The 24,217-nt window shown below is 31.4% G+C and overlaps 1 protein-coding gene across 1 annotated transcript in view; it reads left to right on the top strand.

The window, feature by feature from the left end:
- The window catches only part of LOC134727351 (uncharacterized), a 35,518-nt gene extending 12,122 nt beyond the window's left edge, over positions 1-23,396 (top strand). Inside the window, exons 3-23 of the mRNA XM_063591731.1 lie at positions 2,513-2,980; positions 3,757-3,847; positions 4,846-9,221; positions 9,657-9,857; positions 10,649-10,783; positions 11,101-11,319; positions 12,195-12,365; positions 12,875-13,079; positions 13,457-13,650; positions 13,964-14,065; positions 14,667-14,866; positions 15,310-15,456; positions 16,224-16,306; positions 16,856-17,127; positions 17,842-18,053; positions 18,960-19,115; positions 19,327-19,454; positions 19,851-20,113; positions 20,554-20,623; positions 21,145-21,341; positions 22,217-23,396. Of these exons, the coding sequence (XP_063447801.1) occupies positions 2,513-2,980; positions 3,757-3,847; positions 4,846-9,221; positions 9,657-9,857; positions 10,649-10,783; positions 11,101-11,319; positions 12,195-12,365; positions 12,875-13,079; positions 13,457-13,650; positions 13,964-14,065; positions 14,667-14,866; positions 15,310-15,456; positions 16,224-16,306; positions 16,856-17,127; positions 17,842-18,053; positions 18,960-19,115; positions 19,327-19,454; positions 19,851-20,113; positions 20,554-20,623; positions 21,145-21,341; positions 22,217-22,605 (8,279 nt within the window). The 3' untranslated portion in view covers positions 22,606-23,396. The remainder of the gene's footprint in view (positions 1-2,512; positions 2,981-3,756; positions 3,848-4,845; positions 9,222-9,656; positions 9,858-10,648; positions 10,784-11,100; positions 11,320-12,194; positions 12,366-12,874; positions 13,080-13,456; positions 13,651-13,963; positions 14,066-14,666; positions 14,867-15,309; positions 15,457-16,223; positions 16,307-16,855; positions 17,128-17,841; positions 18,054-18,959; positions 19,116-19,326; positions 19,455-19,850; positions 20,114-20,553; positions 20,624-21,144; positions 21,342-22,216) is intronic.
- Positions 23,397-24,217: the final 821 nt, after the last annotated feature.

Here is a 24,217-nt window from a genome sequence, read left to right as displayed (position 1 = left end):
ACATACGAATATATAGTATTATTAACTATACTAGGAACGAATTAACATGCACATTTATTAACAAAACAATGAGTTAGAAAAGAATTCCAAATTGTATGTCGCAGGAGATTCAAATTTTAATTCACATAGTTGAGAAAAATAAAATCTTTACTATTTAACTAGTTGGGAAACACAAAAAAAAAACGTTTTTATTGCAATTAACATGATATTATACATGAAATCTAGTTAAAATTTTAGTTGACAATCATAAGACCATCATAAGTCATGTCGCGAGGGGTCTTAAGTTTACGACATAAGTTATGACAAATCGTAACTTGGGACACTTTCGAAAACATATCTTACGACTATGATATGTCATAAAGACCATCATAAGACATGTCTTAGTCATAAGATACTTTCGAAAACCAGGCCCCTGGACGGCGATATATAAGTGCAATAAATGGACAAATAACACACTCAAGCACTTTTCTCAGATTCTTTTTTCCTTTGAAAAAAATTCCGAGACAAACCTTAAGTGCCTGTGACAACTAATCAAACTGAATTTATCGAAATTATTTCAAAACTATGAAGAAAAAAATAACTATGTTAATGCAAGTCTGGAGCTGGCATGTCAGTTAACTGCTAGTAGTATGTTGTTATTTATGTATTATTGTCATTTTGTTCATTTTCTTTGGTTACATCTTCTGACATCAGACTCGGACTTCTCTTGAACTGAATTTTAATGTGCGTATTGTTATGCGTTTACTTTTCTACATTGATTAGAGGTATAGGGGGAGGGTTGAGATATCACAAACATGTTTAACCCCGCCGCATTTTTGCGCCTGTCCCAAGTCAGGAGCCTCAGGCCTTTGTTAGTCTTGTATTATTTTAATTTTAGTTTCTTGTGTACAATTTGGAAATTACTATGGCGTTCATTATCACTGAACTAGTATGTATTTGTTTAGGGGCCAGCTGAAGGACGCCTCCTGGTGCGGGAATTTCTCGCTACATTGAAGACCTGTTGGTGACCTTCTGCTATTGTTTTTTTATTTGGTCGGGTTGTTGTCTCTTTGACACATTCCCCATTTCCATTCTCAATTTTAATGCGTAGAAATCTATTTAAAATTTGGATATGTGACAAATTGTAAAGGTTGATCTGATATAAATACAGATACGGGTCTAAAATTAGTTTTATGTGACACTATAAGGATGTCCAATGCATTCCTACCAATTCGTTACATATTGATGAACAGATAAAACGTGATAAAACCATAAAACAAATTATCCACATGAATAAAGATTGCCTTGTAGATATGCTTTACACTTTCAATACGTATTTCGTTTAGAATGAATGAATGAATGGATTTATTGTTTTCTGTGTTCAAGAATTTATTGAGCATAATTACCGTTTCAATAAAAGAATAAATACAATTTAACATAAAAAAAAGATGTGGTATATATCATGTAGTTGCCTATGTGACAACCCTCCGCAAGAGACCAAATGACACAGAAGTTAACTCTGTCTATATCTATATATATGTCACCTTCTGACCCCCAACAATGAGCAAAACCAATACCGCACAGTTAGTTATAAAACATGACAAATGACAATAAACAGGTAGTTTTTTTTCTAATTGCGAAATGCGTTTTTATTTATTTTCTTATTACCAAAAATAACTAAAATATTATATACTTAATATATTAACGATTAGTATACTGGTATAAACAATAAATAGGGAATAAGGTATAATGACCATGAGGACAAAAATAATAATAATTACATGCCATCGTTCGGCCTTCAAAAGTGAGCAAATTCCATAAAAAAAACTATTAAAGGTTCCGGTATCACAAAATCTTTAAAAAGATGAAGTGCATGTTTTTATACAGAAAGTAGGCACATGTGGTACTTTTAGCAAAATTGAAGTCTAAATAAAACAATGGTAAGAGAAAGTATAAACACATTCGAGAATTCATTTTTTCTGATGTAATCTAAAAACAAAATCTATATTTCTTTTTGGGAGGGTGGGGGGGGGGGATTGGTAACAGAAATCTTTTTTAAACAAAAGCTAAATTTTACAAAAATATATATATATTCTCAGTAGCAACAAGTCGAAATGGATATCCTTTTATGTATAAACTTAAAATGTTGAAAGTTGTCTAAAATATTATGATAAATATATCTTTTTTAGTAGATTTCGATTTGTGTAAAATATTATTACTCATTTAAATGAAGCAAACACGTGCGAAAATGACCTGCCCCTACTTTAAGAATATTTTAATTTAAAGATGGAAATATGTGTATAAAACTGTAAAGGCACCATGTTTGATGAAGTCAAACATGACACGAAAAAAATGAACATTTCCATAAAGAGATTTGATTATAATCTTCATTAGTTAGTTATCTGTATTTATAAATGAAGAAAACAATATAACAAAATACGACATGAGAAATGAATCATATTTTTACAGGATATATCTTAAAAGTGAAAACAAAAGAGATAAAAAAAAAATGAAAATATTATTTTATTTTCAGATATCATAAGAATATCATATTGCCAGTTTCCGAATGGACCAAGACAATTTGACCCCATTAAAAACTTTCGAAATATACCGGATATTCCAAGATTTCGCGGAAATGCAAGGATTGGAAATTTTCAGAGAACAAATTTAAATGTTGTGCAACAAAACAATCTCCGATTCCAACAACAACAGCTTGAACAGAGACTTTTAGACAGACGAGAAGCGGAAGCATCTGAATCTGATCGCGGTTATACAGGTGGAAACAATGTACAGTCTCAGTTTCCAAATACGGGATTTTGCCGTGATGGTTGGACAGAAGCATCGCTAGATGGCGTTGCTATATGTATTCGTGTAAATACAGAGCCATCAAAATGGGATGATGCTCAAGAAAAATGTAGACAGGATTATTCATTTTTGTTAAAACTAGAAGTCCCAATCAAAGTACAATCAAAATCTATTGAAGATCATCTCCTATCACTTGGTAAGTTTAACTTATTAGCTTCATAGATATTAGAGACTAATATCATACCTGATCATTTTCATTTTACAGACAGAAAATACAGTCAACTAAAAAAATCAAATCGTACATTTTCATTCTTGGACTCGATCATCGCTGAAGTGAAATTATATAATATCGAAATGTTCATCTGATGCAGTACATAGTAAAATCACAAAAATACTTAACTTAGAGGAAAATAAAATCGGAATGTCCATAATCACATGGCAAAATCAAATAACAAAACGCATCAAAAACGATGCGTTATGTACCAAGATTAAATTTTATGATCATATACTTCGTGTTGATGTAAATTTAACACTGACATACGTTTTGTATGTATGTGTGGGTCGGGTTGGGGTTTGGGGTTTCAGAATAAAGAATAATAACCAAAACACAATAAAGAACAAACAAATCAATAAAATATAATGGAATGTACAGGTATAAAGAAAAAAAATTGTAAAATAAGAAAGTTAAGCAATAAAGTACTAATTACAGAATTGAACGATGTACAGTATGAAATAAATCTTTTTCATACGTAAATATTAGTTATAGTTCAACAATTCCATGAACATTTTACACAAACATTTTAAAACCATTTCATGAATATTTTACAAAATAAGCCATATTTGTAAAGATAAAGAAAACTGATACCATTAAAGTTAATGAATACAGAAAATAAGTCCTTCATCCTGACATTATTGTTTACAGTAGTTTGAGTTACCTATCAGTTTTTTAAGCAATTCTTGCCTTTATTGCAGGTATAAAAAATGTGTGGACTGGTTTACATTCGGAGCATACTCATTTAGTTTGGGATGGCATCAGTCCCAGTTTAGTGAAGAGTGAGTCCAGGTATGGCTAAAACATTTAATAATTCATCGAAATCACATTCTTTGTAATTAAACACAAACTCAAAATAATAGTAAAATAATCAGTTCAGGAATTCAAATTTGTGTACAACAAAACTGTTCATAAACATTCTAGTTCATTCAGCAATGCAACACATTCCAGCTGTTATAGTTAAAATTAATTTGCATATTACACATCGATATTCTTCTATTATGCATATGTGTTCCCCTTTCAGAAACCATTATTAAGGATCTTTGTATAACCCCCCCCCTCCCCCCCCCCCCAAAAAAAATATATATAAAAAATACCATTTTAAAGTCTTTCTCCTTAAATCTATGACATAAATTTTACTTTATTTGATGGCTAGTTTACAACATAGTTTGTCCAAAAGTTATGTCAAATCTACTTATATAATTTAGAGCATCAATAATCTATACCATATATTTATAAATTTAACAATAACAATATAAAGCACAATTTTACGTCACAATACTCACATATAAGCTTTCTGTTAGATGTGACAAGGCTTTATGTTGTAGGCCATACATTGACCTATAATGGTTTATTTTTGCAAATTGTGACATGTATGGAGAGTTGTCTCATTGGTACTCATACCACAGCCTCTTATGTACAAGATAAAATTGAGAATGGAAATGGTGATTGTGTCAAGGAGACGATAACACGACCACAGAGGAGCTGTGTTTTATCCTATAACTATGAATGAGACACATCCTACTCATTTAGTGACAACCATCAAGTAGGGCCTCTACTAAACTGGTTCCCGATCTCAATATTCCGTATGTTACACATATACCAAGAGTTAGAGAGTATGGATAATAGCTAACACCTGGAACGTAGTACCGGGAATCAGGATGCTTTAATACAATATTCATTTGACTTTTAATATTTCCAATTCTTCGTACGCCTTGAATAATACACCCCCTTTTTTTATATAAACAAACAAAAAATAAAATATGCATTTTTTAATATTTTTTTTAAAGGTTTGAGAAATCTCCATGGAAATTCGACAAAAACTTAGTACACAATGGAAATCAACTTTGTGGAGAAATTGACATCCAAAATAACTCCCACATAGTAGAAACTAAACGTAAAAAGCGTTCTGTTGGAGAGAACCGAGAAAAGCGAGCACCAGAAGAGAAAAAGAATCGTAACCGGTTTCCTAGTTTTTATCCATCTCCAACACCAACCCCAAGTTCTAATGAAAATATTAATAGCAATTTTCAAAAAGAATTTTCAAAGCTTAACATTGTAGATAGACTAAGAACGTTAAACAATGCACGTAGAATTATCAATTTTGCCAACAACAGAAACCAAGGATTTTCAAATCCTCACAACAATCCGATATTTAACCAAGGCCAAGTGCAAAATAAGAGGTATGGAAACTCACAAAGAATTAGAATCAACCAGAAGTTCAAGGGACCTTCAGTATCACCAAACAATTTCAGACCCGTCAATAACCAAAGATATTTAAACTTATTGAAAATGTTACGCAGCGGTTCAACACAAATACAACAAGATAACAACAATGAGAATTCAGACAAAATAAACGTGATGAATCAAGACAAAAATCTTAACGAAAACTCACCAACAACCATTAAACCACCAGAGGAAAAGGATCAAACTGGGAATAAAAATACGGAAAGCCTTCAAAAGATAGGGGATCTATTTAACAAACCTAAAACTGGCGACGATGATGATTCAAAACTTAAATTTGATAAACTCAAAGAAAAAATAATGACTACTTCTGAAAATTTGCAATTTGTCTCCAATCTTAATTCTGAAATCAGACCGACCATGGAGACCATTTTTAATACCATTAAGAAAAGTGCTGATACAGATAACAAAAATCCACTTATTGGATTGTTAGAAGCCAACACTGGATCAGAAAAGAAGAAAACATCTATTAGTGATGTATTCGAAAAAATATTAAGTGAAGACAAACCTAAAATAGACATGGAAAACGATAATAAGAATAACCTCGGTTTAATTGATTTTGGCTTCGGTATGCCTTTAGCTGTATCGAAACAAGATCCATCTAGAAGAATAAATATAAACAAATTACCGAATCAACCGTTATCAGTTATACCTACGACCCAAGTACCAGACAATGAAGCAAGTATTACCAAAGCTAAAGATGAAGATGAAAAGAAAACTACAGACTCAAATTTAAGACCTGACGAAACGAATTTTAACCCGATTTCGAATCCACCATTGACCATCGTTAAGCCCAACATACCGTCGATATCTCAAGATCCAAATCATATTGCTGGTGATCAGGAAATACATGACACAAGTATACTAGTAGATACAATAGAAAAAAATATCGGTAAAGATGAAAGTGATATTGCATCTAAAGCTGAGCAGAACCAAATTGGAGTTGATATTACAAATAGTCTGCCTGTTGACCAAAGAAAAAAAAACGATGTAAAACAAAGCACTGCAAATATGGGTATAAAAATCTCATCAAAGGAAAATTTAGAAGACGAAATTTGGCCACTACCAAACGAAAATCTAGGCATTATTCAAAAGGATCAAAAACTAGACAGTAAAGTAAATGCCAAGACAAATGAGCATTTACCGTCGGACATAAATATTGACAAGGCATTATCAGATATAGACATAGTTCTTGCACAGGATGATAGTCATAGCATGGTTGTCACAAGTCCACCACATCCGATTCTGAAGGATGTTAGAACCGATAGTAAAAGTGATAATACTGATGAAAACATACCCGAGTCTGGATCTATCGTGAAACAGTTGCAAAGGAATGGAGCTGCAAAAGGAAAGACAGATGATGCAAAATCTAGTCATATCAAAGGACAGGAAGAGGACGTTAACGATATGCTTCTTAACATTTTAGACGGAATTGACAGTCATACGGATGTGAATCTGAACGATGGAACTTCCATTGAACGACTCCGGAAAAACTTAGAAAGAAAATTTATAAAGGCCGATAACTCACAACAAAAGAATACTAAATCAATGGAGACTGCTACTGAAGCTAGTATTACACACGAGACACCTGTATCTAAAGATAGTATTGTCACTGAGACAGATGTAAAGGCTTTATCTAATGATGGTTTGATATTACAGACATCACATGAAGAAACAACAGATGATAAAGTAGAAAATAAAAATGGAGCAAATATGAACAAAAATCTCTATGGCAAGATAATCGACGAGAAATTTGGTGGAAATGTTGGAAACATCCTTAAAATACTTAATAAAATGAGTGAAACAAAACCAACTGAAGTACCAGATCATAATGTTTTTGGTAGTAGCGTTGTTCAAAACATGATGACAAATGACAGGGAGGCTGCAAGTATAGCATACTCAACGACACCTTCGAAACCAAAGAAAATTCATGACGGTCAAATGATACTGCCAACAGCAGAATCAAAAGCAGAAGAAAGCAGTAAAATTTCTCAAGATGTAAAAACGGCATCAGAAGGTATTGTGATCATTGAGAATAAATTAAATGAAGACATAAGCGCATCGGACACCAGTGTGTCTGCAGATGACAGTGATGCTCCTGTAAATGAGATACTTATACCGATTGATGATACGATAAGTTCAGAAGGTGATACAACTGTCATATTAAACATTCCAGACGAAATGCTGGTTGAGTCTTCAAATCCAGATTTGGACGACAAAACAAAAGTTTTAAGTGCTGGTGATTTTGATGATATGAATGTTGATGTAGATGATAAATCACTGAATTTGGAAGAGATATCAATCAAACCTGTTGAAATAAGTCTGCAATCTTCTGGGTCTGTAGATTCAATATCAGTGAATGATGAGAATAAGTCAGAACTAGGGACAAGTAGAACATTATCAGATGACGATATTGATGGCACTAATAAACAGGTACCATCAGTAGACGGTATCACGGTTACTAAAACAGATGATAAAACTAGTGAAAAAAGTGAAAACATTTTCACAGAAGAGGCAACACAATCGGAGGATAGTAATGAAGACGATACCATTACACAAACCCCATCTGACAGTGATGATTTTCTCGTAGAGATTGATGAAGTGCCTCCCGCCAATAGCAGCAAACTTGCATTAGAAGAGAGTTATTCAACTTCCTTGGAACAAATTGGTGATGTTGACAACAAGGAAAACAGAGATATAATAGAGAAAACTCAAGACATAATCGAAAATATTCAAGACTCTTTTGAAGCAATTCAAAGTTCGAACGATGGAGAAATCAAAAAATCGTCAGAGGGTAGGGTGGCAGTAACAATTGTTCCCGAACTTTATGAAGACGTTATTGAAAAAATTGGAGATATGACAGACAATATGAAAGAAAGAACTAACGATATAGCAGACGAAACCAACGAAACTTTCGAGAATGACTCAGAATATGACATATATAGCACAGAGGAAGAGAGGCTTTCTGAAGAAATTGCATCAAATGAAAACGTAACTTCTGACAAATACTTATCTGACGAACTTGACTTGAATGAAACCAATGATATTTCTGGCGAATATTTGTCTGATGAGGGTGACTTAAATGAAACCAATGATATTTCTGGCGAATATTTGTCTGATGAACGTGACTCAAATGAAACCGATGATATTTCCAGCGAATATTTTTCTGATGAGAGTGACTTAAATGAAACAGGTGATTTTTCTGACGAATATTTGTCAGATGAACGTGACTCAAATGAAACTAATGATATTTCCGGCCCATATTGGTCTGATGAGAGTGACTTAAATGAAACAGGTGATTTTTCTGACGAACATTTGTCAGATGAACTTGACTTAAATGGAACAAATGATATTGAGATTTTAAATGGCGAACACGATATGGAAGATATCTTACAGGACACATCTGATGACATAAGTGAAATCAGTGATAATCAAAATGACAAGTTCGACGAGCAGTTCAATGATACAGATGAAATTCCAGGTGATGATTTAGACGTAAATGTAGACGAAAAAGATAATGTAGCGAAGGAAATCATCAGCGAGAGTGACGAGCTATCACAGGAAGTTAGTAGTCAAACAGATGAAAACATTTCAGATGATATACTTAATCAACTGTCCAATTCAACATCCATAGATGTCGATGAAAGCTTTGAAAATACTACCGATAGTTACGATTCAAGTGATGAAATACTTGTTAGCGAGGCTGCCGCACAGGACGACGCAATACATCAGCGTGAATTTCGTGATCTTGACCCGGAAGAAGATGTAGAGGAGTTCGTCCCTCCAGAAGATATAGTAGAACATATACCAAAACGATCTGAAAACATAGAAGATACAAAAAATCTGATTATGCGTCTTGGAAGTTGTGAAAAGCCAAAACCATCAGTGTGTTTCACACAGCCAATAACAGTGGATACAACAGGTACTTTAAGTTTAAAAGTATTAAGGCCTATTATCATTTGTTGTTATTGATAACTTTTAGTTTATGTTGATGATTTATTAGTTTTAAAGAATAATTGACTATATTGCAATTCTAAATCTTTACATTTGCGTATAAATTTGTTATATATATATTAGATCTAAAATAACAGCACAATATTTAATAGATCTAGCATGAATGGTTCCGGTATGTACACAAGAACGGATAACACTTCCCATAATATTAATTCAACGAGAACATCAAAAGAAGTAGAAAGTTATAAGAACATAAAACTCACTATACGATCTATCAAAATATGCGAGACAACAGTATTAAATGAATGTAATTATTATACAAGCAAAATAAAATAACAGTAATATACCTTTTTTTCATATGTAACGTACTTTTATTATAACATATACTTTTTTTATTTTTTAGTATCTATGTGTGGAATTGGCTGGTACGGAAATGTTTTTGTTGACAAGTGTTTCCGGTACATATCAGAAGCAATGACATTTACCTTTGCCAGGGATACTTGTATTCAGGAAGGGGGACAACTCGCAAGTGTTGACAACAGCTTTCTACGTAGATTTATATTAACATCAGTAGCACTAGCAAGATACAATTCTAACATTCAAAGTATGTGTCTATTGTTATTTAAGAATTGAATGCTTCTTTTTATAACTTCATTTGGGTGTAAAAGCATTGACCAAAGTACATTTTGTATGAAGCGCACGGTCAACTCTTTCACAACACTATGAAGTTACAAAAAGAAGCATTCAATACTTATAATTACATTTTTTAGCTAGAATGATGAAAATACGAATGATACATTATATTGTGTAATGAAATCGATTAAGGAATAACGCGAGATTGCAGTTAGCCAATCAGAATAACGCATTATAATGAAACATACATCTAATCTAATTATTTGCTGACATGATGCTAATTAGTTTAAAAGCTGTCATATACTTATTTATTTGAGAAAGACGCAATTGAATTTAAAAAAATAAATCAAAATAACATGAATATTATTTCCAAAGTTCGATGTACATTTCCAAATGAACCTTTTTTGAACAAAACTATTAGCAAATGACGAATTGATGCACGAAGAACAAAAAAATGCAAAAACAGTAAACGAACAGTTAAACAAAAACCAGTCACCTAAACGATTTAAACAACAAAAAAAAAAAAAAAAAGTTTCACAAAGATCACAAATAGTCATGTTAATGAATATGTGTTGAGAACTTATTTTGAAAATTTGACTTACAACTAGTTTCTTTAAATATTGTTTTAGACACATGTGTTTGTATTTACAAATTGACAGGGGGGAAATCTAAATTCACAATTATAATAATAAAACAAATTATAGAAATAAATAGATTGAACAACACTGACACTGATTAACAATGCGTTATTGTATCTTTCAGGTAACATTATAAATGTTTGGATTCATAGTGAGACTAAAAGTAATCAGTGTCGTCAGTTAAATAACATAGGAGTGCAGAATGCTAACTGTTTGACGTTAGCTGAAGCAGTATGTGAAAGACCAAAGCAACAAATAAGTGAGTAGTCTTCGATAACCTTTGTCTAGCAAAATTTGATATAGACTCTGAAAAAGTAATAAAATCATAAAAGTACGTTTTTATATTATTTCATTTACATTTACAAATTATGTTGAAGAAGTCAGGAAATTATTGATATAGTTGTAAACACGGGAAAAGTTCTTTTTTTATTTATCTGAATGTAATCATAGAAAAAAATTTAGGTTTAATTTTCGTTAAAAAAACATCAAGTATGGTCTGAATATCTGCTAAATAGTTGTTGATCATGAATTTAAAAACAATTTAATATTTTGTATTATATGAATATCATATTTTAGAACCATTCAATGAAGGTGACCTTACTGACCACGACTTTGAATATGTTCAACCAGAGGTCAAACAGTTTAAGATGGAAAGCGCTGATAACAAATTGGAATGTCCTCTTAATAATGAACATCCTGAACTGCCTGTTATGTGGTATAAGGATGGCATCCCTCTAACACCAAAGTTGACAAAAGAATCAAAGAGTATCACATTCCCTTCACTCTCAAATATAGGTAAGATACTTTTTCCATCCACCATGTGCTAGTATAAAAGTTTCTTTTGTACTATGTATCACGTTCATGCCCAATATTATACAGTTTCAAATATTAATATCCTTTAAACAAGTTTTACAAATGAAGCAGTTTATTCTTTGATATGCAAAATGTGTTCAATCATTGACAATTTAGGTAAATGTATATGAGAAATATGTGTTTTAATTGACCTCATTCGACATGACCACAAGTTTATATACAATGTAAGATTTATGTTTTGAGTTAATCTTAACAAAAATATTTATTACATATACTTTAAACTATAGATAATTAGATCTGATATTTTGAATACATTGGTTTAACACTGAAATAATTAAGCTGTTTAACAAAAAATAAAGGTGTATATTAAAACAATGAAAATTGCAAGCACTTCTTAAAGAATAATTAGTTTGAACATCAGAAAGTTAAATTAACTGGAAACAACACGTCTAGGAACAATATTGTCATAGGTCGAGTTTCATTGTTCATCTCAACTCAACTCTTCTAAAAGCAGATACATTAATTCCATGCTTGTAACATAGAACACACGTACAGTTACATAGCATTTTTTTCCAGATAGTTGACTAAGACCCCTTGGAACCTTTAGTTTAAATCTCTAATTATCATGACTCTTAATTATTGATAAGGTGTTATTAGAAAACAAGAATTTATGGTAGATGCACAACAAAAATCAGCCTCTTATGACCATATTAACATCATTAGGAGACACAGGAATAAATGTGTCAAAAACGTAAAATTATAAAGAGCTTGATTTCATTGACACGAGAGTTGCATAAGCTTGTCAACATAAGGAATAATTCTCTTACTTGTTATTTGACCTTTGAATTGTTTAACAGATGCCACTTTGACGTCAGATCTGTACCTTACGACAGACCTTTCACGGTCACTAGATTTCAACGATTCAAACGACACAATGGAAATACTTCAAGGAAGATATTGGTGTGAAGTATGGACAAGCAACCCATTTAAACGTCTAGAATCCAAGCCAACACTCATAAGATACTCTGGTAGGCATGATAAGAATTTTTCAACCTTAAACATCATTGCTGATAAATGTGTCAATCATTCAAAATGATGAATGAATACTTGTTGTATAACACAGTAATTTGTACATTCCTAACGATGAGATGCAACACTTATTCGATAACATCTCTAACCTACCTATAATTATTAATTTGTAACAATGAAAAGTTCAGACAATCTAAAATAGCAGGCACATATGTTGCTTCTTTTTGAAGTTTTGAAGCTTTGTTTTAAAGATTAATAGTTTTTAGGAGTAAATGCTTGTGACAAATTATTCATCAATTTTTTATAAATTCTAAAGGATAACTTTGAGTTGACATTTTCACTATTTGTTTTTGTCTTACACAAACAATGTGGTAAAATGATTGTACAGCGAGTGCAAATATGTAATACAGCCATTTCAACTACAAACAAAAGATCTTTATTTATTGCTTGTATGCACTTTGAATATTTCGTTGTACAATATTTTTCATCACATCATTGTTATTTACAGATGTTATGTCGTTTGTTGGTTTCCTGAATATACATCCGCTAACGGTGTATGAACGAACTGTTTACAACATGATGAATGAAAAATCACTAGCAATCCTAAATGTGGTGAAGGATCTACAGACGATACATGACAGCATCTTGTCAGATATTCAATTGATTGTTCCTGAAGTTGTAACAATTAAAGTCAAACCAGATTTTGTTGAAAGGTAATACAGACGAATAAAATGTTATACAAACCATAGAGAAAGATTATAAAGATCAGTTTATATAATTTAGTAAACTCAGTTACACAAGACCGTTTGAAAATTGAAAGATGCTTAGTTTTTCTCTTTTGAATTACTTTTCTCTTTTCATGGTTCCTTTTATACCTGACTATAACATATGTTGATTTTTTTATTTTTGAAGTTCGTACCGTGACCTATACTTGTTTACATTAACGTTGTTTGAACTAAGAGGAATAGTCTCATTGGTAATTTTTCACATCTACTTTTTCATATAGTTACACTGGAACCGACTTACTATGATACATGTCCTACATGTAACAGAGACTCTTTGAAATTAAGTATTTTATTTATTCTAATAGTGGGAAGCAACAAAGGCTGAAATTTTACACACATGTTACCATGTCCACAACCTATACAATGGCAACAGAAAGATCAATTAACGTACATTTAAGGAGCGAACTAAAGGAGAATTTACAGAACACGTCATTTATGCTGTCCCTTCCAGGAAGAACACCAATTCATCAAGCCAGGTCATTAAAGTTCTACAGCACAGGTGTGTAAATTTGTTTTTCATATTACACTTTTTCAACCAAATAAAACTTAATAAACACGAATTTAAAAAGATCAGTCGGTAATTCCTTTTTAGATATGATTTCCACCGTCTGGAATTAACTTATAACGAATTAACATAATTTATTTCAATTAAGTTGTTTGTCCTATGGACCAATTGAAAGATAAAGGAACTTCACTAGTTGATACCTCTCTTAGCTCAGCAACAGGAATATAAGTCAGTAATTCTTTTATATAATAGTTCAACTAACTGCGATTTTACTTAACTTGGATTTCCATAATTTATTCCAATTCAGTTGCTTGTCCCATGGATCAATTGAAGGACAAAGAAACATCTCTTGTTGCTACCTTTCCAAGTTCAGCAACAGGACTAGAAGTCACAAGTATAGAAACATGTGGTTAGTAACACTATTTATCTTTATCTGTAAACAATGTTTACCCTAGAGCATGCAAATTGTTTATTTACCGGATACTTAGATACATTTGCACATTCAACGTTAACAATTTATTTTATGTTACGTTTAAAAGTTGGAAACACTGAATTATTTTATTTAACATATACACAATTTGTTATTAGTAACTGAAAAAAGGGAAAATGTATCAAGCAGTCAATCACAAATATAAGTAAAAAAACCCTGACAACACAATTACAGTATACTTTTACGAATATATCCTTAATCAGTTAACTAATTAATTCGATATAAATAATCCAAATAAGGTGTATAAAGTAAAAGACATTAACTGCTTGATATATTGCCAGTAACTGCAGAAACATCATTATGTCATTTCATCCTAAGGACCTGATTACTCACTTGTTAGTTAAAAGAAAAATCATTGGCATACACCAGTGTTTGTTTCAAAATGGTACTCTATGTGAAGGGATATCTAATTATGTGCATTATTCTATTACACAGTAAGTTGTTTTCTGTTTTCATCTTTATGCTTTAATGTGAATCCATCGAGAATAATAACATTACATTTAACATATATATTTTGCAGAAGGGGAAGTTGCAGGAAGGGCGAAATGTGACGGTGATTTCGAAACAGGGGCCCATTGGACAGACGTCCGTGTTTTTAAAACATGCAATAATAATGGGGATGATGATAGTGAAAACACGGATTCGTCCTCAGAGGAACAAGACGATGCCACTGTCATGGGTCATATAAGTAGGGAAAGGAGACTAAAAGAGCTAGCGGAGGTATGATATGTATACATAATATATCATTCAATATCAAAGAAATTACTTTTAGTTACAATATTCAGACTAGTTTTGTCTGAATTGTGCATTTTTTAAAATTAATTATTCATTGTGCCTTTGCAGATTTTGCAACGATAATTATTGTTTATCACCAAAATACGTTAATCTAATTTGGAAGATTTCAAAAGTTATTTGTTACTGTTTTCACAGCATTTATTTGTTTATAAAATGATAAGACTAGCCATACTTTCGGTGCGTTCGCTATCTTAATTAACCAGGAAGCTTAAACCCACACATTTGTAAAGCCAATGATGTATATAAATACTTCAATACTTTAAGAGATACGTAACCAAAAAGGTAATTTAAAAATACCGAACACCTAAGGAAAGCTTTGCCTGATTTGGTTTAAACCTTTATTTCTAATAATATCTAATGTTTTAAAGGTTGATGTCGAAGATAACAATGCAGAAACAGTGATGGAAGAAACGGCAGAGATAATAGAAAATGCCCAAGAAATAACCGCCGAGTATATCGACTACATAGCTGAAATTGTTGATAAAACTTCAGAAGTAACGCAAGCAACAAAAATGGTAAATTCATACTTTGTTTTCATTGACCTAATTAAAGAAGGGGGAATTTTAACAATCTTGTTTCGCAATAAATCTCTTTAATTTACTGCAGCCTGTTCTTTTAAGCAGCATCTTAATGTAAATGGACATTTTTCATTATAAGTTAGTCAGTTAAATTATTCAATCCAAACCATGATACTATAGTTTGTAACAATTTATTTTAAAATGTTTTTGACATTTTGATTTGTAAGAGGAGATAACTCCGATAACTTTTTGGTTTGCACGAATTTATTACAAATTAAAAAAATTCGTACAATAGCGCATTACAACTAATATCAAATTGAACGTCAAGCTTTTCATTATTTTTTTAACCAAGTCTTTGGAAACAGCTTATTGTAGCATATTGCACATATAATTGTTATCCTTTAGATTTTGTTCTATCCATTAACTTTGCCTTTTAAATTAGAAAACAATAGATGTGATACTTTTGTACAAACTCTTTCTGTCAACAAGATCTGGAAAATATTGTTTACAATATATAATGTAAAACAGAACAAAAAACGATATTCATATTTTGTCAATATTTGATGATTCCTTAACCAAAAACAATTTTTCCGTTTCACTATTTTCATTTCGCTATATATGAAATGAATTAAGACAAATGTCTGTTTGAGATTTCCTTTTTATTTTTCATATTTCAAGAATTATAATTATGTTATATTAGTAGGCTACTCAAACCAAGGTTCCATGTAGTAAATTAAAACAAAGAAAAACTCATATAATTTCAGACAAGTGAAAATATTGTTAAGACTGTTGATAGAATATTAGATATTGATGATGACGAGATAAAGAAATCGACGAAGGCCAACAGGTATGTAAAATAAATTATTTTCCTTCTATACTTCTTTTGAATTTTTAGAAATTTTATCTGAGCACATATGTTACACTGGTACGAAAAAAATTTATAAATTCGATACTATTTTCGAAATAATAATATTCTGTCTGGCAACTCTGATTGACAAGGTTGACATTATTGCTTTATTGTTTTGCACCTCTAGTTGATATGCTCACTGGTTATTATCGTTTGGTTTTGTGGATAATTCGATTGTTTCATTTTGGGAAGTCAACTAACAAAACTATCGAACTCCAAAGAAAATTCAAAACGGAAATGCCCTTATCAATTGTGAATATTAAAAGCTCAAACGCATCAAACGAATAGAATATAATTGTCATATTTCTGAACTGGCACATGCATTTTTCTAAGGAAATTGGTGGCTAAAACCTGGTTTTATAGTTTGCTTAATCCTTTATTTGTATGACAGTTGCATAAAAAGCGTTGCAAACACAACTTTCAGATGTTTATTAAAGAGAAATTCTCTGCTAAAACTCACTTGCAAATAATGTGTTTTATATTATTCAGTATTATAAAAAGTCTGGAAAAAGTGGCCGGAAAAATGAATCTTGACGTAAACGGACAGTTCAGAATAGTTACTCCAAATGTTGCGTTAGAAGTGTGGGACTTGAAGTATCAGAGCCTTCCAATAATAGGATTAGCTGCTAGAGAAGATCAAAAGAAAAAAGAATTCGACGAGAGTCAAATCATAACTTTGTATAACAGATCTCAAATTTACTTCGATGACCTAAATGCCGCCATTGAATTACCACCGGAACTTGTTGAGGAAGTGATGACAGGTATGTTAACGTTGATTGTAAATAAATTTAAAAAAATACGTATTTATTGAATCATAAACATAAATGTATTTTAATTCGAAGTGTGAACTGGTCAAACAGATTTGAGGACTTAACATTTTTATAACAAAACTATTGTTAATTTGAGAATGGAAATGGAGAATGTATCAAAGAGACAACAACCCGAACATAGAAAAAACAACAGCAGAAGGTCACCAACAGGTCTTCAATGTAACGAGAAATTCCCGCACCCGGAGGCGTCCTTCAGCTGGACCCTTAACAAATATATACTAGTTCAGTGATAATGAACGCCATACTAATTTCCAAATTGTACACAAGAAACTAAATTAAAATGATACAAGACTAACAAAGACCAGAGGATCCTGACTCTGGACAGGCGCAAAAATGTAGTATTGAATTCAAATCGAGCGTAACTGACGAGTCTGTTGTAGATGAAACGCTCGTCTAGCGTACACAATCATAAAGCTGGTGTCTTTGATTAGTTTTATGTGACTGCTTTTAATCCCAAATGCCTGTATGTATCTCGACTAAAGTGGTTTGGTATGACCTTAATTTTTTTTTAATTTTTCACCCAAACACTTATAACATTTAAAAGAGTAGACATGTTTATCCGCCATGTAAATAATCGAAATATTATATTCATCTGTAAATAGCAAACTAATAAATATTAACATATTTTGATTTTGTGAATTATAGAACAGGAATCTCGTTTGTACATGATGGTGTACAGACATGGCCGTTTGTTCCAAACAATGACAGAAGCACAAGTAAACCTAGAACAAAACAGAGAAGCACAGTTTGTTGATGACAGTGGCACTTTAAACTCCTTTGTTATATCAGCTAGTATTGGTGGAAAGAAAATTGAAAATTTAAAGAACCATGTGAAAACCATTTTCAAACCTCTCAAGGTATTGCTTTAGAAAAATTTACATGAGAGCTTTATTTACAATACTTTATGTTGCGAATCATCCTTCTGCTGTGTGCTTGAATGTTTAGGCGATTTTACAAAATGTGTGGTTTAGTCGAACCTGTTTATTATTTATAATTCTAGAAAAAAAATCGATCAGAAACTCTACTTATTCCCTTTTTTGGAATTTGTTACTTAGATTTTTTCTCTCTTTTTAATCAATTAAACTGTAATTAATTTGTAGTTACTGAAATTGATCTGCAAAAGAGAATTACTTACATCATTGATTCAATGAAGATCTATTTAGATGAACTTAAACTAATACAAAAAATGTATGAAACACGGTTTGAAAAATGCATGCTCTACCGTTAATCGGTTTCTAATGGGAATGGCAACATTGTAGTTCAACACAGATATAAGTCATCTATCTAATATATGTTTCCGTTTGTCTGTGTTCGTACGATTTCCCGAGGGATCAATTTTTGTATGACTTGTTGTACTGGCATATATTTCATTTGAGATTAGTTATATTTTCATGTTACATTGTCTCTATCAAAAACACACATGTAACATACCTCAGTTTAGTTCATAACATGTTTAAAACTGTTTTCCCAGTTTTTCAATATACTTGTTTTTTATATATATATTTCAAGTGGTGTCAATCGTGTTTCTCCGTTGTATATTGTTACAAAGCTCAAATACGTGTTTGTTTTAATTCGGATAAATTTTTCCTGATAAACAAAACTGATAAAGCTAATTATTGTTACTATGCACTGTCGAAATATATGTAATAGCATTTCATTTAGAAACTGTTCAAGTAAACTCCTTTAACTGCTGGTTGGTCTTTAGTTCATCAGTATATAAATTGTTAAAAAGAATGATTTTGATAATTATATGTGTATTTCAGGACGTTAAAGGAAAAGAAAAGACATGTGCCCACTGGGATTTTACATTGAATAACAACCGTGGAGGATGGTCAGCCAAAGGATGTGTTTATAACGGAACTGTAAATGGGAGAGATATATGTCTATGTAATCATTTGACCAACTTTGCAGTTCTAATTGTAAGTTTAAGGAAAATGTTAATCTTTAATAAAAGTTAAAACACTACTATTTAGTTAGTATAGAATATGTATTAAATGTAATGAAAACCTTTATTGACTTCTCACCATATACTAACCATATACTAGAACAAAATGAGGCTGTTATCATATTTGATAGTCGGAAATCAAGTATATAAACGTGTATCACCAGTAATTGTTTATTTCATTCCAGGACTTTTATGGTCAAGCAGAGCCTATACCAGAACACCATGAGATATCTCTCAGTATTATCTCATTGATTGGTTTAAGTTTGTCTATCTTAGGACTGTCACTTACTATCATCTCATACGCCTTTTTCAGGTATGTTAATAATGTTTCTTCATTCTCTCTTATTTCTGGCTAACATAACAATTTTGATAAAAATCGGATAAAAAGGGTTCTTTAAATGGAACTATTAAATTATTGACTGCAACTGTTAATCACTGTATATCTTTGCTCTAAATTTTTGGGTTTTACTATTCCTAATAAATTTAAATCCAGAAAAGTGCATCGGAGGACACATTTTAAATGTGTCATCTTCATTTATTTCATTACCGATCGCGATGATAGCAAGTTTCACCGGATGCAGTTTATATTCATAAAGATTATACCTCCCTTTGTAGCTATGAAAATAAAGACGTATTCAATCTACAGTGCACATTGAGACATATTCATTATTACCATATTAATATAAATAATTTATTTAACTACTTGTAGGAAGTTACGAAGAGGACGTGCACAGCAGACATTATTTAACTTGGCCCTTTCGATGTTGTGTTCTTGGGTTGTATTTCTAACTGGTATTCGACAGACCCATAGTTTCTATGGCTGTATTGTAGTTGCCGTCTTACTGCATTACTTTATTTTATCATCGTTTATGTGGATGTTGATGGAGGCATTTTTACAGTATCTTACATTTGTGAAAGTTCTCGGAACTTATGTCACTAGATATAGACTGAAGACAGTCCTTGTAGCATGGGGTATGTTAATCGGTTTATCACACACTGTATGGGGGGGATCTTTTAACTGCTTTAGTTTGCAATATAAAAGTTCTGACGAACTTATCTCTGTTTATTAAGAAATTATTTAAAATAATCTAATCATAATCTACATTATATGATTTAATATCAACATTGTTTTGAAGTGACCATAAATATGACTATGTAGTTTGCCTCATGTTACTCATGCACATATGTGTCTTAGTGTTTCTAAATACAGTATATTGTTATTGTAAACTAAAAAGGTAAAATATCAGCTTTGTGACTTTTAAAATATAATCAAAAGCATTTATAATTAAAGGAAAAAAATATGATATTAAACAGTCATGTTAATATTAAAAATTATGTAAAACTATGTTTTAAAGCCACTTGAGTTCACTTTAATTTGAAATATATCAACTGCTTTATTATTTTCATTACAGGTCTACCATTAGTTCCAGTTGTATCTGTTTTAAGTATAGACTACACTCTATACTCTGGTGGAAGTAGATAGTAAGTACCATTGATCTGTTTTGGGGTTTCAGTAGATAACACTGATAGCACAACAATAAACATCCGCTGTGTGGGTGGTAATGTCATCGAAGCTTTACTGATATTACAAGAATTCTCCAAAATGGTCTAAGGAAACAATATATATTCACTAGAGTGATAAATTGCGTTTTTTTAATTTTTGGGATAAGTTCAAGCGTAAATAGCCTTTATACGAAATATATCACAGAGTTATTGCTAGAAAGGATATATGTATAACAAAACAAATATGACTACATTTCAAAAGGTTTGTTAGTGTCATTATAAAATTCATAAAAAGAGCAAAATTATATAATAAAACACAGTTCACAGATGTGAGAAAAGTAAGTTAGTTCTTGCAGTTGCAAACCAGTAGGAATAAATGTAGTATATAGTTGATATATCACATGTTGAATATTAAGATAATATTTAAATATAAGTGTTTTGAAATGTTCCTTATTTAGTATTTAATGGTTTTAATAATGCACATACTAATTCTTTTTTAGTTGCTGGATGTCTCTAACAGCTTTCTATTACTCATTTGCAATTCCTGTTGGGTTAATTATACTATGTAACCTGACAGTATTCGTGGTAACAGTCATTAGTATATGTAGGAGACCAACTGGTTTACGGACCAACCAGTCGAAATCAAAGATGGCAATGGCCAATTTGCAGGCTGCTATAACAAGTTTTGTTTTGCTCGGTATGTGTTTATTTAAATATTATCTTATCAAATGAAGTAATGCGTTTATTCCTCGTTTCATTTCTGGATCTTTATTGCGTTACTTGTGTAAAATAAGCCGAAAACATGTAGCAGTGCATATAATTATGCTTAGTTACACAAAACCATCATGATTGATCTTAAGGTGGTATGGGAGTCTAAAATAAAAATGATAGAATTTGTTCATACTTTGCCAAAATGTAATATCTATTGATATATGTTGAAATAAATAATGAAAATGATAGGTCACCGCGCATTTTCTTAAGCTACAGGACGCGACAAATTGAGACATTTTGTAAGGATTATACAGGAAAAAATACCAATTTGTGGTTAGAAACTAAACAAAATGATAGAATTGTTAAATACTTAAGGCGAAGATAGCTTTCAGACAATGCTTTGAGAATTTCTAAAGAAAAGATAGGGTCACCGTGAGTTTTTTCCAGCTAAAATACAATATAGGAAAATTCCATGTAGAATCCAACAGAAAATGCACTATTTGAGAGTTACCTTCCCTTAAAATGGCGATTTAAAAAAAATAAAAAAACAAACAAAAATTATCATCATTTGCAAAAATATTATTATTTATAAGCTAAATTCTTATAAATTGGTTCTTTTAAATGAAAATTCATATTAAATATCTGCATTCCTGCATCACATTTTGCTAACATGATAGAGAATCTGGACCTTTGGTTCACTGTTTTTTACAATCCAAGATGGAGGAAGACACCCATATCACCTTAAAATGTATTTATTAACTTTTATTATTCAGCTAGATACTAGAGAAAATATATAATTATACTTAACTGAAATATAAAGTTTTTGTCATTTTTCTAAAATCATTTTTTTGTTTTTTTCAGGACTTACATGGTTTCTTGGTTATCTAGCAATATCAGATGCTCGACTACCATTTCAGTATGCCTTTACTATCCTGAATTCATTACAAGGATTTTTCATATTCATCCTATTTGTCTTACGAAAGAAACGTGTGCGAGACCAATGGCTAATTTTGTGTTGCTGTAAGGTTCCAGAACAAGAGAAAGCATTACGATCATTGTCGGCATCAGGTTCGATTCCAAGTACCGGAAGTGGAAGGAGTAGCTATAGCGGAAGGAGTGAAAGATCAGACAGCACAAGAACAACAACAAGTTTTGTTAACGATTCATATGACTCTTTATTTTTCCCATTCAAGTCATCAAGACCAACTCTTTACTACAGAGAAAAGTCGAACAGTATAACAAGTGAATAATATGCGTTTACATTTGCTTCTAAGTACGCATGTGCGCTTGTTATTGTATAGTGTTCAGGGGCGGATCCAAGATTATTTAAAGGAGGTTCGTTATTCTAGAAAAGAAATGGAAAATGCCAAGCGGAGCGTGGTGAAAAAATTTAAGACATTATCTTGCTTAACAATCATATTAAACATGAGATAGTTTATTTTTTAGCGATCAAAAATAGTAAGCACTATATGCCCTATTCTGGATCCGCCACTGAAGTTAGTTATGTTTTGAAAGCTGGCATGGTAGGTTAAAGCTATGCTTAGAAACGTGTTTATCAGGGTCAAACATGTGATAGGAGAGTGATACTGTTACAGAATATATCACATAGTCAAGTTTTCTTATTTTTGTCCTACTTTGTATGTGTAAGAAAAAGTAAAAAAAAACCATATGTAACCACTGTCTCTTGTGATGATGTATTATTATTGGTACACTTTGTGTATATATAAACTATTATAAACTTTTAGTGCTAATATATTTTGATATATACATCACATGATATTGTCTCATGATGAAGAGTCGTCTCGTGTGGTCTCATGAATATTAAATTGCACTATGTTAAAATACAGTTGTCTCCCTGTAAATATAAAAGTTGTCTCCCTTTGACTTATTTAAATATTATGTTATTGTGAGATAAGAAAATTAAGACTGTTTATACCAGCATTCTTATATCAGTTTGGATAACAATTTATAATGAAATTTATTTATTATTTTATTACCCTTGTAGTTGTGAATGTGAAATAAAAATAAAATTACAAAATTTGTCCTTTTTAGATTTAGATAAAAATCCTCTAAGGCTTGTAAACAACCATCTCACTTATAAATGTGTGCTTATACAAAAAAAGAGTTAATACATTAATGTAACTTGGATTGTAAAACACATATTGCATCTGTTTAAGTACACAAAAAGATATAAAATTTGGTGGTCACCAAAGAGAAGTGTGAAGTTGAATTCATATTTGATTAAAAACTTTACAACTAGAAATAAAACCGTTTGTAGGAGATAACCAGAAAAAACTATATTTAAATGGAAAAACAAATAACAGAAAATAAAAGCACTATACAGAAAAAGATTGTTTGACACAGATCCAATTAAAAGCCCGAGGTAAACTGAGTTGCTCGGGAAGATTAAGCTGTTATTGTTTATGAGTTTTTAAGACAACTGGGTTAATGCAACTTTTGATTGATATGTTTCTGTTCTGTTCTGTTACTGTTAAAAATGTTGAATTCCTCAAAACACTAAGGTTTTCTAACCTTTAGGATAGATTGTATAAGTCATATTTAGCACAACGCATTGTATAGTTTTGTTCTACATGTTCTAGTGCTCTTCAAATTCAAATTAAATTTGCCGACCAACTGTTTTCACTTGAGCGCCTTTGATTAGTCTTTTATATACGAAACACGTGTTTGGTCGTAACCTAATAATAAGCCATGGTTCTCTGCTGAGTTGTTTTCTATAAAGGCAACCATATTATGATGGTGGCCTTAAATTTGAAAATGTTAAGATTAAAATTGTTCCTGAACGTTTTTAGTTTGTTAATTATCAGCTGTTATAAATCAAACACATTACACATGTATATGTAT

Source organism: Mytilus trossulus, chromosome 1, assembly GCF_036588685.1.
Source record: "Mytilus trossulus isolate FHL-02 chromosome 1, PNRI_Mtr1.1.1.hap1, whole genome shotgun sequence".
Lineage (NCBI taxonomy): Eukaryota > Metazoa > Mollusca > Bivalvia > Mytilida > Mytilidae > Mytilus > Mytilus trossulus.
Note: the sequence above shows the minus strand (reverse complement) of the source record. Positions and strands in the feature narration are given on the sequence as shown.